This window comes from Astatotilapia calliptera, chromosome 17, assembly GCF_964374335.1.
Source record: "Astatotilapia calliptera chromosome 17, fAstCal68.1, whole genome shotgun sequence".
NCBI lineage: Eukaryota > Metazoa > Chordata > Actinopteri > Cichliformes > Cichlidae > Astatotilapia > Astatotilapia calliptera.
In genome coordinates, this window is record NC_137438.1 from 13,883,064 (window position 1) to 13,899,272 (window position 16,209).

The 16,209-nt window shown below is 43.1% G+C and overlaps 2 protein-coding genes across 2 annotated transcripts; both read left to right on the forward strand.

Annotated features, from left to right (window-relative positions):
• The first annotated feature begins 3,069 nt into the window (after positions 1 to 3,069).
• On the forward strand, positions 3,070 to 10,414 carry LOC145421273 (uncharacterized). The gene is made up of 2 exons (XM_080291343.1): positions 3,070 to 10,240; positions 10,282 to 10,414. Exons 1-2 carry the CDS (start codon positions 3,198 to 3,200, stop codon positions 10,412 to 10,414), a joined length of 7,176 nt encoding a protein of 2,391 aa, XP_080147469.1. The 5' UTR covers positions 3,070 to 3,197.
• Positions 10,415 to 10,572: 158 nt separating this feature from the next.
• Positions 10,573 to 12,759, forward strand: LOC145421378 (uncharacterized). The gene has a single exon (XM_080291621.1). It carries the CDS (start codon positions 10,797 to 10,799, stop codon positions 11,850 to 11,852), a length of 1,056 nt encoding a protein of 351 aa, XP_080147747.1. The 5' UTR covers positions 10,573 to 10,796; the 3' UTR covers positions 11,853 to 12,759.
• The last annotated feature ends 3,450 nt before the right edge of the window (positions 12,760 to 16,209 follow it).

Consider the following 16,209-nt stretch of genomic DNA (forward strand, 5'->3'; position numbering starts at 1 on the left):
AAAAGTCTCTGCAGTGAGATTTGAAGTTTCAGACTGTCAGCAAACAGAGCACATTAAAAGATGTTAAATTACTCTTTATGTGAAAGATATTTATGTTTGAAATATAGAATCAGGAAAAAAAAATCTGCTGAATTAGTTCTTTAGTAAATCACAGTTAATGATGCCACCAAAATGTTTCCAGCTTATGGCCTTGCATCTATAAATCTAAATGTTTCTTCATTATTTAACATTAAAGGTGTTCTCAGAAAATGCTACCCACTGGAGTATGGAATGCCAGGACTCCATGGAGTACTATGGAGTACATTAGATCAGCTTCTCTGACCATTTACAAACCAATAACAATGGTCAATGCTCACAACTCTACAGATGATCTACAGTGTAGCTTAATGATTTTCTTTTGACTGAGAAATAGATTATAAGCTCTAAATAAAAAAAGTAATACAATATATTTGATAATAAATTACTGTGACAGGTGTGTTAGGGCATAAAAAAGAAAAACATTTTCAATTATAATGCTCTGAGTACTTTTTTTGATGGTCACTGGCTACTACACAGTCATGTTTGTCTTATGATATGTTTTATGGTTACAGTTCGCATGTGAAAATGAAAGATTCTGAACCTCAAATTACCCTGATGCATCAATAGTGTTACACGCAACAGTTAGAGCACGAAAAAGGCCAACTATAAAACTGCTGTATGAATGTGTGTGTGAACTGGTAAAAGAGTTGTAGTCAATATTGCCTCGAGGGCTTTGTTAAAGCAGAGAACAGCAATAAATTTATCAGTTCTTTTACCATTTGACATCTCTTTTAACTTGCCCAGTGGCACTGAACCACATAATATAATAAATTAAACTGAATCTCAGCAAATTGATTTTTAAGATCGCAAAAGGTTGATTCTGTTCATCAGGACATAACGTTTTCAGTGGAAGAAACATTTTGTCAGTCATCCTTAATGATCAAGGAACTGACCTCACAGCCCATTGTTCATTCAGTAGGCTAGTTACTGTCATTGTGCAAATGTACTGTTTATAAGGTTGGGGAAACCTGCAGTCAGCTGGGACTGAAGAAGTAACTTGGATCAGTGACAAAACATTTCCCCCACTCCCACTTACTTACTTGAATGATTGAACATGCATCAAGTGATTTTTAAGATGTTCTGAGTAATGCTTTAAATATGAAGCTATATCATAACATCATAACATAAAAATAACTGAAATTGTTCAAACTCTGATTTTTGATCTGCAGTGAACGACGGTGTCAACACTTTCCCAGCTCACGGCTGTGCGTCTACAAGCCTGTGTGCAGCTGCCTCAAGCCTGGGTTCCCTACCTTTCATGCAGAATGTCAGTACCATAATAAGTGGACCAGTCTGTACTTTGCCCACAACAACTGCAGCACCAACCACAAAAACAGCTGCTCCAACCACAACCACAGCTACACCAACCACGACAACAGGTGCTCCACATGGTGGTGATATACATGCCCTAAAAATTATAACATTTTAAATATAGATTCATAGTCTGTTATATGCGTGACAGTTTTTAGAGTAGGCCTCCATGGTTTAATTATCCTTAATACATTAACCTTAAATTAACTCTAATTTAGTGTTTCCTATCCATTTTTTTATTTATACAGAGATACAGAGATTAACAGCATTTCATCAATCGTTGTAACAGTGTAAAAAAATAGAAGAGATGAAGACTTTAATAATGCCAGTATACTGGGGTATTCAAAAACCTGTAATGTTTCATTTTAACTTCAGTCCTTTCAATGTTTCGCTCCTGATTGCAGCTGGAGCCCTTCAGTGTCAAACATGCACAGATCAGACGTGTTCAAGCACAGTACCGATTACATGTTCTTCAGGGAAGATGTGTGTTACAGCTACTATTTTAGGTAATCTTCTCTTCATATTATGTGATACACTTCAGTAAATTGCAAATACTGTGAGGTTATATGTACTTTTCATCAACATTAATGAACCACACTGTGAATTTGCAGCTACCTCATCTGGAAATACAACAACAGAAATCTACAAGGCATGTGCATCTTCCTCCCTGTGTCCAGCTACGGGCTCTCAGACATTTTCAGTCGACCTGGGTGTTCAAAGTGCTCTTGCATCTGCCACGTGCTGCAACACAGATAACTGCAACTCACAAACTCTGGCTGGTAAGCACAAATCAATGTGTTTTATTAAAGACACAATAACAGAAAGAGATAAGAAACAATATTCTGATATCTGCTGAAATGTTCTCTGTTGTGAATTGAAATTATGTTCTTTTCTGTTTCAGCTCCTACTCCTCAGTCAAGTAACGGCCAGCTATGTAACATTTGTTCCAACCCTTTGTGCAACACTCCAATACAATGTCAAGGAGTGGAGGACCAATGCTTTCAATCAACGAGTGAGTCTTCATCATTTTATTTCAAAAAAGATAATCTTAAAATTATTTTTTCTGCCTAAAATAACTTCAGCGAACATTCTTTTTATAAAAGGAATGTTGGTTGAATTTATTTTAACAGCCAATGGAAGAAATACTGATAAAAAGCATTTTATAAGATAAAAAGCATTTTATCAGTATTTCTAAAAAAGATTATTTTGAAGTTTAAATCTTTAAAGATGACTATCAACATTTGATCTTTAATCACTTTATTAAATTTTACAGATTTAACTGCAACACAGATATATTAGTTAGCAAATAATCCCCAAACTGTTTTAAAAAATATTGTAATATTTCTAGTATGGAAGTATGGATTAATCTGACAGTTATTGTCATGACTAATTATTTGTTTAACACAGCAGCTGAAGAACTAAATAAATGTCCATCAAAACAAGAGCCAAGGAAAGAAAATACACACGAAAATATCAAGAGTAGCACTTTGATTTCTTGTTGATGGAAAAATCAGTTAACTGCTCTTATCAATTATACGTTCTTTTACCATTTGACATGTCTTATCACTTGCCAAGTGGCATTTAACTACAAATAACACTGAAACGGTATATCAGCAAACAGGTTTTTAAGATGTTTTGAGTAATGCTTTAAAAATAAAGCTATATCATGACATCATAACATAAAAATATCTGTAATTTTTCAAACTGTTTCACCTGCAGTGAACGACGGCACCAAGACTTTTCCAGCTTATGGCTGTGCATCTACAAACTTGTGTGCAGCTGCTTCAGGCCTACATTTTCTACCTTTCATGCAGAATGTTGGTACCATAACAAGTGGACCAACCTGTACTTCACCCACAACAACTGCAGCACCGACCACAGCAAGAACTGAGGCACCAACAACAACATCTGCTCCAAGCATGACAACAACGTCTCCAACCACAATAACAGCTGCTCCAACCACAATTACAACTGCTCAAATAACAAAAACAACTAATCCAACCACGACCGCAGCGGCATCAACCACAATCACAGCAGCACCAACCACAACAACTGTGTACCCAACAAAAACAACAACAGGTGATGCAACTACGACATTTAAGGCACCCAGTACAACCGCAGTGGCATCAACCACAACAACAATTGTGCCAACCACTATAACAACTACTCAAACAACAACAACAGCTGTTTCAACCACAACCGCAGTGGCACCAACCACAACTGCAACAGCACAAACCACAACAACTGTGTCACCAACAACAACAACAAGTGCTGCAACCACGACCACAGTGGCACCAACAACAACCACAGCAGCACTAACCACTATAACAGTTACTCCGACAACGAACACAGCTGCACTACTTACAACTATTACACCACCAAGCACAACTGCAACAGCACAAACCACAACGACATCTAAGACACCAGCAACAATGTTGGTCGCATCAACCACATCAAACGTTGCTCCAACCACAATAACAACTGCTCAAACAACAACAGCTGCTCCTACCACAACTGCAGTGGCACAAACCACAACAATTGTGTCACCAACAACAACAACAGGTCCTGCAACTACAACATCTAAGGCACCAAGTACAACTGCCGGGACATCAACCACAACGACAGGTGCTCCAACCACTATAACTACTGCTCAAACAACAACAACAGCTGCTTCAACCACAACCATAACAACACCAACTACAACTGTTGTAGCACAAACCACAACAAGTGTGTCAACAGTGACGACAACAGTTCCTGCAACTACAACATCTAAGGCCCCAACTACAACCACAGCTGCATCAACCACAACAACACCTGCTCCAACTACAACCCCAGCACACACCACAACAACTGTGTCACCAACAACAACAACAGCTGATGCAACCACATCCACAGCGGCACCAACCACGACAGCAGCAGCTCCAACCACAACAACACTTACTCCGACAATGACAACAGCTGCACCACTTACAACTATTACAACACCAAGCACAACTGCAACAGCACAAACAACAACAACTGTGTCACCAACAACAACAGGTGCTGCAAGTACGACATCTAAGACACCAGCAACAACGTTGGTCGCATCAACCACATCAAACGTTGCTCCAACCACAATAACAACTGCTCAAACAACAACAGCTGCTCCTACCACAACTGCAGTGGCACAAACCACAACAACTGTGTCATCAACAACAACAGGTCCTGCAACTACAACATCTAAGGCACCAAGTACAACTGCCGTGACATCAACCACAACGACAGGTGCTCCAACCACTATAACAACTGCTCAAACAACGACAAAGGCTGTTTCAACCACAACCGCAGTGGCACCAACCACAACTGCAGCAGCACAAACCACAACAACTGTGTCACTATCAACGACAACAGGTGCTGCAACTACAACATCTAAGGCACAAACTACAACCACAGTGGAATCGATCACAACAGCAGCTGCTCCAGCTACAATTGCAACAGCACAAACCACAACAACTGTGTCACCAACAACAACAACAGGTCCTGCAACCACGTCCTCAGCGGCACCAAACACAACAAAAGTTAGTCCGACAATGACAACAGCTGCACCACTTACAACTATTACAACACCAAGCACAACTACAACAGCACAAACCACAAAAACTGTGTCACCAACAACAACAGGTGCTGCAACTACGACATCTAAGGCACCAACTACAACTGCCGTAACATCAGCCACAACGACAGGTGCTCCAACCACTATAACAACTGCTCAAACAACAACAACAGCTGTTTCAACCACAACCGTAGTGGCACCAACCACAACTGCAGCAGCACAAACCACAACAACTGTGTCACCAACAACGACAACAAGTGCTGCAAGTACGACATCTAAGACACCAGCAACAACGTTGGTCGCATCAACCACATCAAACGTTGCTCCAACCACAATAACAACTGCTCAAACAACAACAGCTACTCCTACCACAACTGCAGTTGCACAAGCCACAACAACTGTGTCACCAACAACAACAGGTCCTGCAACTACAACATCTAAGGCACCAAGTACAACTGCCGTGACATCAACCACAACGACAGGTGCTCCAACCACTCAAACTACTGCTCAAACAACAACAACAGCTGTTCCAACCACAACCAAAACGACACAAACTACAACTGTTGTAGCACAAACCACAACAAGTGTGTCAACAGGGACGACAACAGTTGCTGCAACTACAACATCTAAGACACCAACTACAACCACAGCTGCATCAACCACAACAATAGTTGCTTCAACTACAACCCCAGCACACACCACAACAACTGTGTCACCACCAACAATAACAGGTGCTGCAACCATGACCACAGCAGCACAAACCACGACTGCAGCAGCACCAACCACTACAACAGTTACTCCAACAGCGACAACAGCTGCACCACTTACAACTATTACACCACCAAGTACAACTGCAACAGCACAAAACACAACAACTGTGACACCAACAACAACAGGTGCTGCAGCTACGACATCTAAGGCACCAACTACAACCGCAGTGGCATCAACCACAACAACAGCTGCGCCAAACACTGTAACAACTGCTCAAACAACAACAAAGGCTGCTGCAACCACAAACGCAGTGGAACCAACCACAACTGTAGCAGTACAAACCACAACAACTGTCTCACCAACAACGACAACAGGTGCTGCAACTATGACATCTAAGGCACCAACCACAACAACTGTGTCACCAACAACAAAAACAGGTGCTGCAACCACGACCACAGTGGCACCAACAACAACCACAGCAGCACTAACCACTACAACAGTTACTCCGACAACGACAACAGCTGCACTACTTACAACTATTACACCACCAAGCACAACTGCAACAGCACAAACCACAACAACTGTGTCATCAACAACGACAACAGGTGCTGCAACTATGACATCTAAGGCACCAACTACAACCGTGATGGCATCAATCACAACAGCAGCTGCTCCAACCACAACAACAACTGCTCCAACAACAACAGGTACTGCAACCACGACCGCAGCGGCACCAACCACGACCGCAGCAGCACCAACCACAACTGCAACAGGACAAACCACAACAACTGTGTCACCAGCAACAACGACAACAGGTGCTGCAAGTACGACATCTAAGGTACCAGCAACAACGTTGGTCGCATCAACCACATCAAACGTTGCTCCAACCACAATAACAACTGCTCAAACAACAACAGCTGCTCCTACCACAACTGCAGTGGCACAAACAACAACAATTGTGTCACCATCAACAACAACAGGTCCTGCAACTACAACATCTAAGGCACCAAGTACAACTGCCGTGACATCAACCACAACGACAGGTGCTCCAACCACTATAACAACTGCTCAAACAACGACAAAGGCTGTTTCAACCACAACCGCAGTGGCACCAACCACAACTGCAGCAGCACAAACCACAACAACTGTGTCACTAACAACGACAACAGGTGCTGCAACTACAACATCTAAGGCACAAACTACAACCACAGTGGCATCGATCACAACAGCAGCTGCTCCAGCTACAATTGCAACAGCACAAACCACAACAACTGTGTCACCAACAACAACAACAGGTCCTGCAACCACGTCCTCAGCGGCACCAAACACAACAAAAGTTAGTCCGACAATGACAACAGCTGCACCACTTACAACTATTACAACACCAAGCACAACTACAACAGCACAAACCACAAAAACTGTGTCACCAACAACAACAGGTGCTGCAACTACGACATCTAAGGCACCAACTACAACTGCCGTAACATCAGCCACAACGACAGGTGCTCCAACCACTATAACAACTGCTCAAACAACAACAACAGCTGTTTCAACCACAACCGTAGTGGCACCAACCACAACTGCAGCAGCACAAACCACAACAACTGTGTCACCAACAACGACAACAAGTGCTGCAAGTACGACATCTAAGACACCAGCAACAACGTTGGTCGCATCAACCACATCAAACGTTGCTCCAACCACAATAACAACTGCTCAAACAACAACAGCTACTCCTACCACAACTGCAGTTGCACAAGCCACAACAACTGTGTCACCAACAACAACAGGTCCTGCAACTACAACATCTAAGGCACCAAGTACAACTGCCGTGACATCAACCACAACGACAGGTGCTCCAACCACTCAAACTACTGCTCAAACAACAACAACAGCTGCGCCAACCACTGTAACAACTGCTCAAACAACAACAAAGGCTGTTGCAACCACAAACGCAGTGGAACCAACCACAACTGTAGCAGTACAAACCACAACAACTGTCTCACCAACAACGACAACAGGTGCTGCAACTATGACATCTAAGGCACCAACCACAACAACTGTGTCACCAACAACAAAAACAGGTGCTGCAACCACGACCACAGTGGCACCAACAACAACCACAGCAGCACTAACCACTACAACAGTTACTCCGACAATGACAACAGCTGCACTACTTACAACTATTACACCACCAAGCACAACTGCAACAGCACAAACCACAACAACTGTGTCATCAACAACGACAACAGTTGCTGCAACTACAACATCTAAGGCACCAACTACAACGACAGCACACACCACAACAACTGTGTCACCTCCAACAACAACAGGTGCTGCAACCACGACTGCAGCGTCACCTACTACAACCGCAGCAGCACCAACCACAACAACAGTTACTCCAACAATGACAACACCTGCACTACTTACATCACCAAGCACAACTGCAACAGCACAAACCACAACTGTGTCACCAATAGCAACAACAGGTGTTACAACTCTGACATCTAAAGCACCAACTACAACCGCTGTGGCATCAACCACAACAACAGCTGCGCCAACCACTATAACAACTGCTCAACCAACAACAAAGGCTGTTTCAACCACAACCGCAGTGGAACCAGCCACAACTGCAGCAGCACAAACCACAACAACTGTGTCACCAACAACGAAAACAAGTGCTGCAACCACGACCACAGTGGCACCAACAACAACCACAGCAGCACTGACCACTACAACAGTTACTCCGACAACGACAACAGCTGCACTACTTACAACTATTACACCACCAAGCACAACTGCAACAACACAAACCACAACAACTGTGTCCCCAACAACAAATACAGGTGCTGCAACTATGACATCTAAGGCACCAACTACAACCGCGGTGGCATCAATCACAACAGCAGCTGCTCCAACAACAACAGGTACTGCAACCACGACCACAGCAGCACCAACCACGACCGCAGCAGCACCAACCACGACCGCAGCACCACCAACCACAACCGCAGCACCACCAACCACAACAACTGTGTCACCAACCACAACAACAGGTGCTGCAAGTACGATATCTAAGACACCAGCAACAACGTTGGTCGCATCAACCACATCAAACGTTGCTCCAACCACAATAACAACTGCTCAAACAACAACAGCTGCTCCTACTACAACTGCAGTGGCACAAACCACAACAACTGTGTCACTAACAACAACAGGTCCTGCAACTACAACATCTAAGGCACCAAGTACAACTGCCGTAACATCAACCACAACAACAGGTGCTCCAACCACTATAACAACTGCTCAAACAACAACAACAGTTGCTTCAACCACAACCGTAGTGACACCAACTACAACTGTTGTAGCACAAACCACAACAAGTGTGTCAACTGCGACGACAACAGTTGCTGTAACTACAACATCTAAGGCACCAACTACAACCACAGCTGCATCAACCACAACAACAGCTGCTTCAACTACAACCCCAGCACACACCACAACAACTGTGTCACCACCAACAATAACTGCAACAACAACAGGTACTGCAACCACGACCGCAGCAGCACCAACCACAACTGCAACAGGACAAACCACAACAACTGTGTCATCAGCAACAACGACAACAGGTGCTGCAAGTACGACATCTAAGGTACCAACTACAACCGCAGTGGCATCAACCACAACAACAGCTGCACCAACGACTATAACAACTGCTCAAACAACAACAAAGGCTGTTTCAACCACAACCGCAGTGGCACCAACCACAACTGCAACAGTACAAACCACAACAACTGTCTCACCAACAACGACAACAGGTGCTGCAACTATGACATCTAAGGCACCAACTACAACTGCAACAGCACCAACCACAACAACTGTGTCACCAACAACGAAAACAGGTGCTGCAACCACGACCACAGTGGCACCAACAACAACCACAGCAGCACTAACCACTACAACAGTTACTCCGACAACGACAACAGCTGCACTACTTACAATTATTACACCATCAAGCACAACTGCAACAGCACAAACCACAACAACTGTGTCATCAACAACGACAACAGGTGCTGCAACTATGACATCTAAGGCACCAACGACAACCGCGATGGCATCAATCACAACAGCAGCTGCTCCAACAACAACAACAACTGCTCCAACAACAACAGGTACTGCAACCACGACCGCAGCAGCACCAACCACAACTGCAACAGGACAAACCACAACAACTGTGTCATCAGCAACAACGACAACAGGTGCTGCAAGTACGACATCTAAGGTACCAGCAACAACGTTGGTCGCATCAACCACATCAAAAGTTGCTCCAACCACAATAACAACTGCTCAAACAACAACAACAGCTGCTCCTACCACAACCAAAACGACACCAACTACAACTGTTGTAGCACAAACCACAACAACTGTGTCAATAGCGACAACAACAGTTGCTGCAACTACAACATCTAAGGCACCAACTACAACCACAGCTGCATCAACCACAACACTATCTGCTCCGACTACAACGACAGCACACACCACAACAACTGTGTCACCACCGACAACAACAGGTCCTGCAACCACGACCACAGTGGCACCAACCAAAACAACAGTTACTCCAACAATGACAACAGCTGCACCACTTACAACTATTACATCACCAAGCACAACTACAACAGCACAAACCACAACAAATGTGTCACCAACAACAACAACAGGTCCTGAAACTACGACATCTAAAGCACCAGCTACAACGGCGGTGGCATCAACTACAACGGCGGTGGCATCAATCACAACAACAGCTGCGCCAACCACTATAACAACTGCTCAAACAACAACAAAGACTGTTTCAACCACAACCGCAGTGGAACCAGCCACAACTGCAACAGCACAAACCACAACAACTGTGTCACCAACAACGAAAACAGGTGCTGCAACCACGACCGCAGTGGCACCAACAACAACCACAGCAGCACTGACCACTACAACAGTTACTCCGACAACGACAACAGCTGCACTACTTACAACTATTACACCACCAAGCACAACTGCAACAACACAAACCACAACAACTGTGTCCCCAACAACAAATACAGGTGCTGCAACTATGACATCTAAGGCACCAACTACAACCGCGGTGGCATCAATCACAACAGCAGCTGCTCCAACAACAACAGGTACTGCAACCACGACCGCAGCAGCACCAACCACGACCGCAGCAGCACCAACCACGACCGCAGCACCACCAACCACGACCGCAGCACCACCAACCACAACAACTGTGTTACCAACCACAACAACAGGTGCTGCAAGTACGACATCTAAGACACCAGCAACAACGTTGGTCGCATCAACCACAACAAACATTGCTCCAACCACAATAACAACTGCTCAAACAACAACAGCTGCTCCTACCACAACTGCAGTGGCACAAACCACAACAACTGTGTCACCAACAACAACAGGTCCTGCAACTACAACATTTAAGGCACCAAGTACAACTGCCGTAACATCAACCACAACAACAGGTGCTCCAACCACTATAACAACTGCTCAAACAACAACAACAGCTGCTCCTACCACAACCAAAACAACACCAACTACAAATGTTGTAGCACAAACCACAACAAGTGTGTCAACAGCTACAACAACAGTTGCTGCAACTACAACATCTAAGGCACCAACTACAACCACAGCTGCATCAACCACAACAATAGCTGCTTCAACTACAACGACAGCACACACCACAACAACTGTGTCACCTTCAACAACAACAGGTGCTGCAACCACGACCGCAGCGGCACCTACTACAACCGCAGCAGCACCAACCACAACAACAGTTACTCCAACAATGACAACAGCTGCACTACTTACATCACCAAGCACAACTGCAACAGCACAAACCACAACTGTGTCACCAATAGCAACAACAGGTGTTACAACTCTGACATCTAAGTCTCCCGCTACAACCACAGTGGGATCAATCACATCAACTGTTGCTCCAAACCCAATAACAAAATCTCCAACCACAACAACAGCTTCAATCCCAACCACTATGTCTTCAACAACAAAATCCACAACGACAACAAGTAGCGCATCTTCTGCCAATTTGAATGTTTTCCCTTTTGTACTGGGACTCTTTGTCTTCACCCTCTATTATTAAATTGGAAAATCACAGATGGAAATTGCATAATAACCCATAAAACTGTGAAGGCACATTTTTAATGTCAATGTTTACTTCTTCTCTTCTTGTTTAGGTGGGATTTAAATTTCATAAAATTCAGATGTGATTAAAACAGCTTGGGTAATAGATAACTATTTAACACACAATTGCCCTTTTCCCAGTGACTTATAAAGTGTAATATATATTTACTTCGAAACGTATTTATCTATTCATTAAACTCATCATCCAAATGTCTTGAATAAATGTAATAGTGTGCAATAATATAAATAGAAATATACATGCATATACCCATAACTAGTTGTATGGGGATTTTTGTTATACATATATATCGTCAGTTTTATGTTACAACAATTATTCAATTATCCACTGAATGCATCATTCATTCAAATGAATTACCCATTCAGTGACAGCATTTTTAACACTAGTTCAGTAATTACACCAAAAAAGCCAAAGGATAACAACTGTGACCATGATAAAGTGTTCAACAGACATTACGGTGGGAACTTCTTTTTTTTTTTTGCATTGGAGATATCCCATTGATGGGAAGTATGGTGGACAAAAAATGAGCTATGACAATATGTTTGTTTTGTAAAATGTTATGATTACTCTCATATGTCAATTATTCGCTTGATTATTCTCTGTCATATTGATTATTACACGAGGCTGCACTTTTAGCATATCTAAAATTACAGAGCAAATTACCAAATTATCCATATCTTATTTAAGAAGAGATACTCTGATCTCCCCAGAATGTAGACTTGTACTCTCTTCACACTTTATAAGACCAAATCAATCAATCAATTGTTTTTCTACACTACACTACTTTGCACTACCTTGGAAATATTATAATACGTTTCTTCAATAAAATGTTTTATAATAATCAACAGATTTTTTTGTTAAGAAATGTCAGGTCTTTTTTGGGCTTTTCTATTTTTCTAATAGAAATACAAATTTGGATAATTGAAAAGGGACGTGGATCTTTTGAAGTATTTGTTCTTTTCAAACTAATACATCTCTATTTCTATTACTCAGATTTCAATAATAATAATAATAATAATAATAATAATAATAATAATAATGAAGTTCTTTGGTCTTTAGTGGTTCTAAAAAGCCTAAAGGGCTTTGAGTGGTTCATAAGACCAGAGAGCATTATTGAAACTTTTTTGATACAAAAGTTTCATTAATGCTCGTACATTACATAGTAGTACACAATATATCATGTCATAAGAACCAAAATGAATGAATGTAATGGAAGTAATAACTGATATGAATTTTGTTTTGTGACCAAGCAGAAAAGTCATCCAACATCCCTGATAATAATTATGAAATCAAATTAGAGAATATTCATTCAGCTTTTTTTTCTCATAAAAATTTTTAATGGCTTTCCCTTTTTTTTAAATCAAGTACAGAGCCAAAAAGTAGATTCAGGTGTAGATCGGCAGCTGAGTTGGAATGACGCAGACAGCTAGCTTCGACATAGGAAAGGTATTTTGCAGCAGAGATGGAAATTCTTTAGAGCAGGCGGCAAAGGAGATGGAGCTCTTCTGGAGGTGGAGAAGGAAAATTCATTTCAAGCTCTGACAAAGTGTCTGGTGCCCCATAGCCCTCTACTCTCCTGTCAGCTGATTTGGGGCACCTGCTTGGTTGGTTAACCTGAGCAACCTGCCCCCTACCGATCACTCTCAACAAAACTTAGTATCCAGCTCAGCCACCTTCATCTGTCTTTTAATCAGTGCCACTGTCACCAAACCAAACATCATAGCAGGTCTCACTACCGTCTTGCAAACCCTCCCTGTATTTGTCACAGCGGGACTGAACAGACTCACACGCAGGCTCTAGGTCTTGAAAGCACAAGAGTCTTTATTACGATACACCAAGTGATTATTTACAAAGGTGAGGGGAAAGCCGGGCTCGGGGGTCCACACACGAACGGGAAAGATGCCAAAAGTCACACACACACTCCGTCCACTCCTCACGCTCCTCTTCACACTCCAATCACTTAGGTAACACAGGGGTTGGTCCAGGGAATCTGTACACAGAGACACGAAGGGATTATAAGGCAAATCACTGTGAAAACACTCTAGAAGTAACTGGGCTGGGGTTACACTGACGAGGGTCGGCAACGGTCCAACGACGAGAAACACAGAGCTGCCATCTTATAAAGGAGCTGGAACACTCGTGATGAGCCACAAGTGTTTGATTGCGACCAGGTGCGTGGGCAAAAGGCAGGAGCCCACAGGTGAGCTCCGCCCAGGCAGAGGGAGGAGGGAAAGAAGGGAAGGGAGAGAGCAGGAACAAAAAAAGAATATAAAACCATATGTAGCCATACTGAGCCGACCGGGTAGGCACAGGGACCCTGACAGTATTCTATTAATGAACCCAATTCCCCAGATCCCAGACAGATCCCATCCCTGTAACGTAAGGGTGATTACTCAAACAGACACACACATACCATGAAAGACAGAGAGAAATAGAAAGGCCCAGAATAAAGAGAGACAAAGAGAACTGACACAGATGCACAGGAGGACTGGAGGAACATGAATATTAAATATTATTCCAGAATCTTGATTTCATCTCACTAAATTCCATGATGGACACAATTAATTGTCCTTTCTAAGGATTTTACCAAAAGGTTGATTCTGTTCATCTGAAGTTAGCGTTTTCAATGGGATAAACATTTCATCACTCATCCAAGTGACTTCTTCAGTCTAACCTGACTGCAGCTTTCCCCAATCTTATAAACAATACATTTGCACAATAACTGAAACCAGCCCACTGAATAAACAATGGGCTGTGAGGTCTTGATGCATGCTCAATCATCCAGGTAAGTAAATCACAAAAAGTTGATTCTGCTCATCTGGATGTAGTGTTTTCAGTGGGAGAAACATTTTGTCACTCATTGGGGGCGATCGTGGCTCAAGAGTTGGGCGTTCGTCTTGTAATCGGAAGGTTGCCGGTTCGAGCCCCGGCTCCGGCAGTCTCGGTCGTTGTGTCCTTGGGCAAGACACTTCACCCATAGCCTACTGGTGGTGGTCAGAGGGTGGCGCCAGTGTCCGGCAGCCTCACCTCTGTCAATGCGCCCCAGAGTGGCTGTGGCTGCAATGTAGCTTGCCATCACCAGTGTGTGAATGTGTGTGTGGATGATTGTGTATAGTGTAAAGCACTTTGGGGTCCTTAGGACCAAGTAAAGCGCTATACAAATACAGACCATTTACCATCCAAGTGACTTCTTCAGGCTACGACCACACTAATGCGTTTTCGTTTGAAAATGCATTGTTTTCGCTCCTTTTTGGCCTCCCGTCCACACTGAGACGACGTTTTCGCTCATGGAAAATGCAGCATTTTGAAAACGCATACATTTGAAAACGGTGCTTTCGTGTCGCAGTGACAGTGAAAACTGAGTCTTTCTAAAACAATGACGCATGTTAGTCATATGATGCAGACATGTGACCAATTAACTAAGATACCAGAGGGCATTATACAGCAGTTTTTTGTTTGCTCTCAATTTTGACAGCCCTATTAAAGATTAATATCAGTCTGTACATGCTCCAGATAGCTTTTCTTCAAATTCTTTAACTCTCACTCGCTTTTTCAACTTTGTACTTTTGTGTTACTCGCAGCAACAACTCCACCTCATTGTTAGTCCATTTAAAAAACTCGGTGCTTTCCTCAACATTTTTCAGCGACATTTCAAAGAGCCGGAAAGTAAATAAGAAGCAGTCAGAAATGAGGCAGGTCGAATCTTCTTGCATTTCACGCATGCGCAATACTGGAACGTAAGCATTTTCGGCTGTTTCAATGTGGACGCGCAACTCTGTGAAAATGACTTAAAACACTAGTGATAGGTTTGTAGCTTAAACCTATTCGCTGAAACGTTGAAGACGATTTAATTACACAGCAAAGCAAGACACAAGTAGGCAAACTTCTTGGTGTTACTCATGCATGAGGGAGGCCTGCCTGGAGCCAAGTGTCGTTCCACCCACTTGACCTCCGTCAGACTCTCGTCCACTCCCCAGTAACATTGCTCTTTTATTGAGGTTACATGAATATACATAGGTTCATTAACAAATGATGTCTACATACGCACAAAGACTACCTTGCCTGTGCATTGTGTGTGTGTGTGTGTGTGTGTGTGTGTGTGTGTGTGTGTGTGTGTGTGTGTGTGTGTGTGTGTGTGTGTGTGTGTGTGTGTGTGTCTGTGTGTGTGTGTGTGTGGGGTCAGAGTGTGATCCCATGAAGACTCCCCAAAGCTGGTTCCAGGAGTCAGTCCATCTAAACAAAAGGCTCTTACACTCAAACAGATATACGTGTGTTTGCTATACCATATATCAACAAG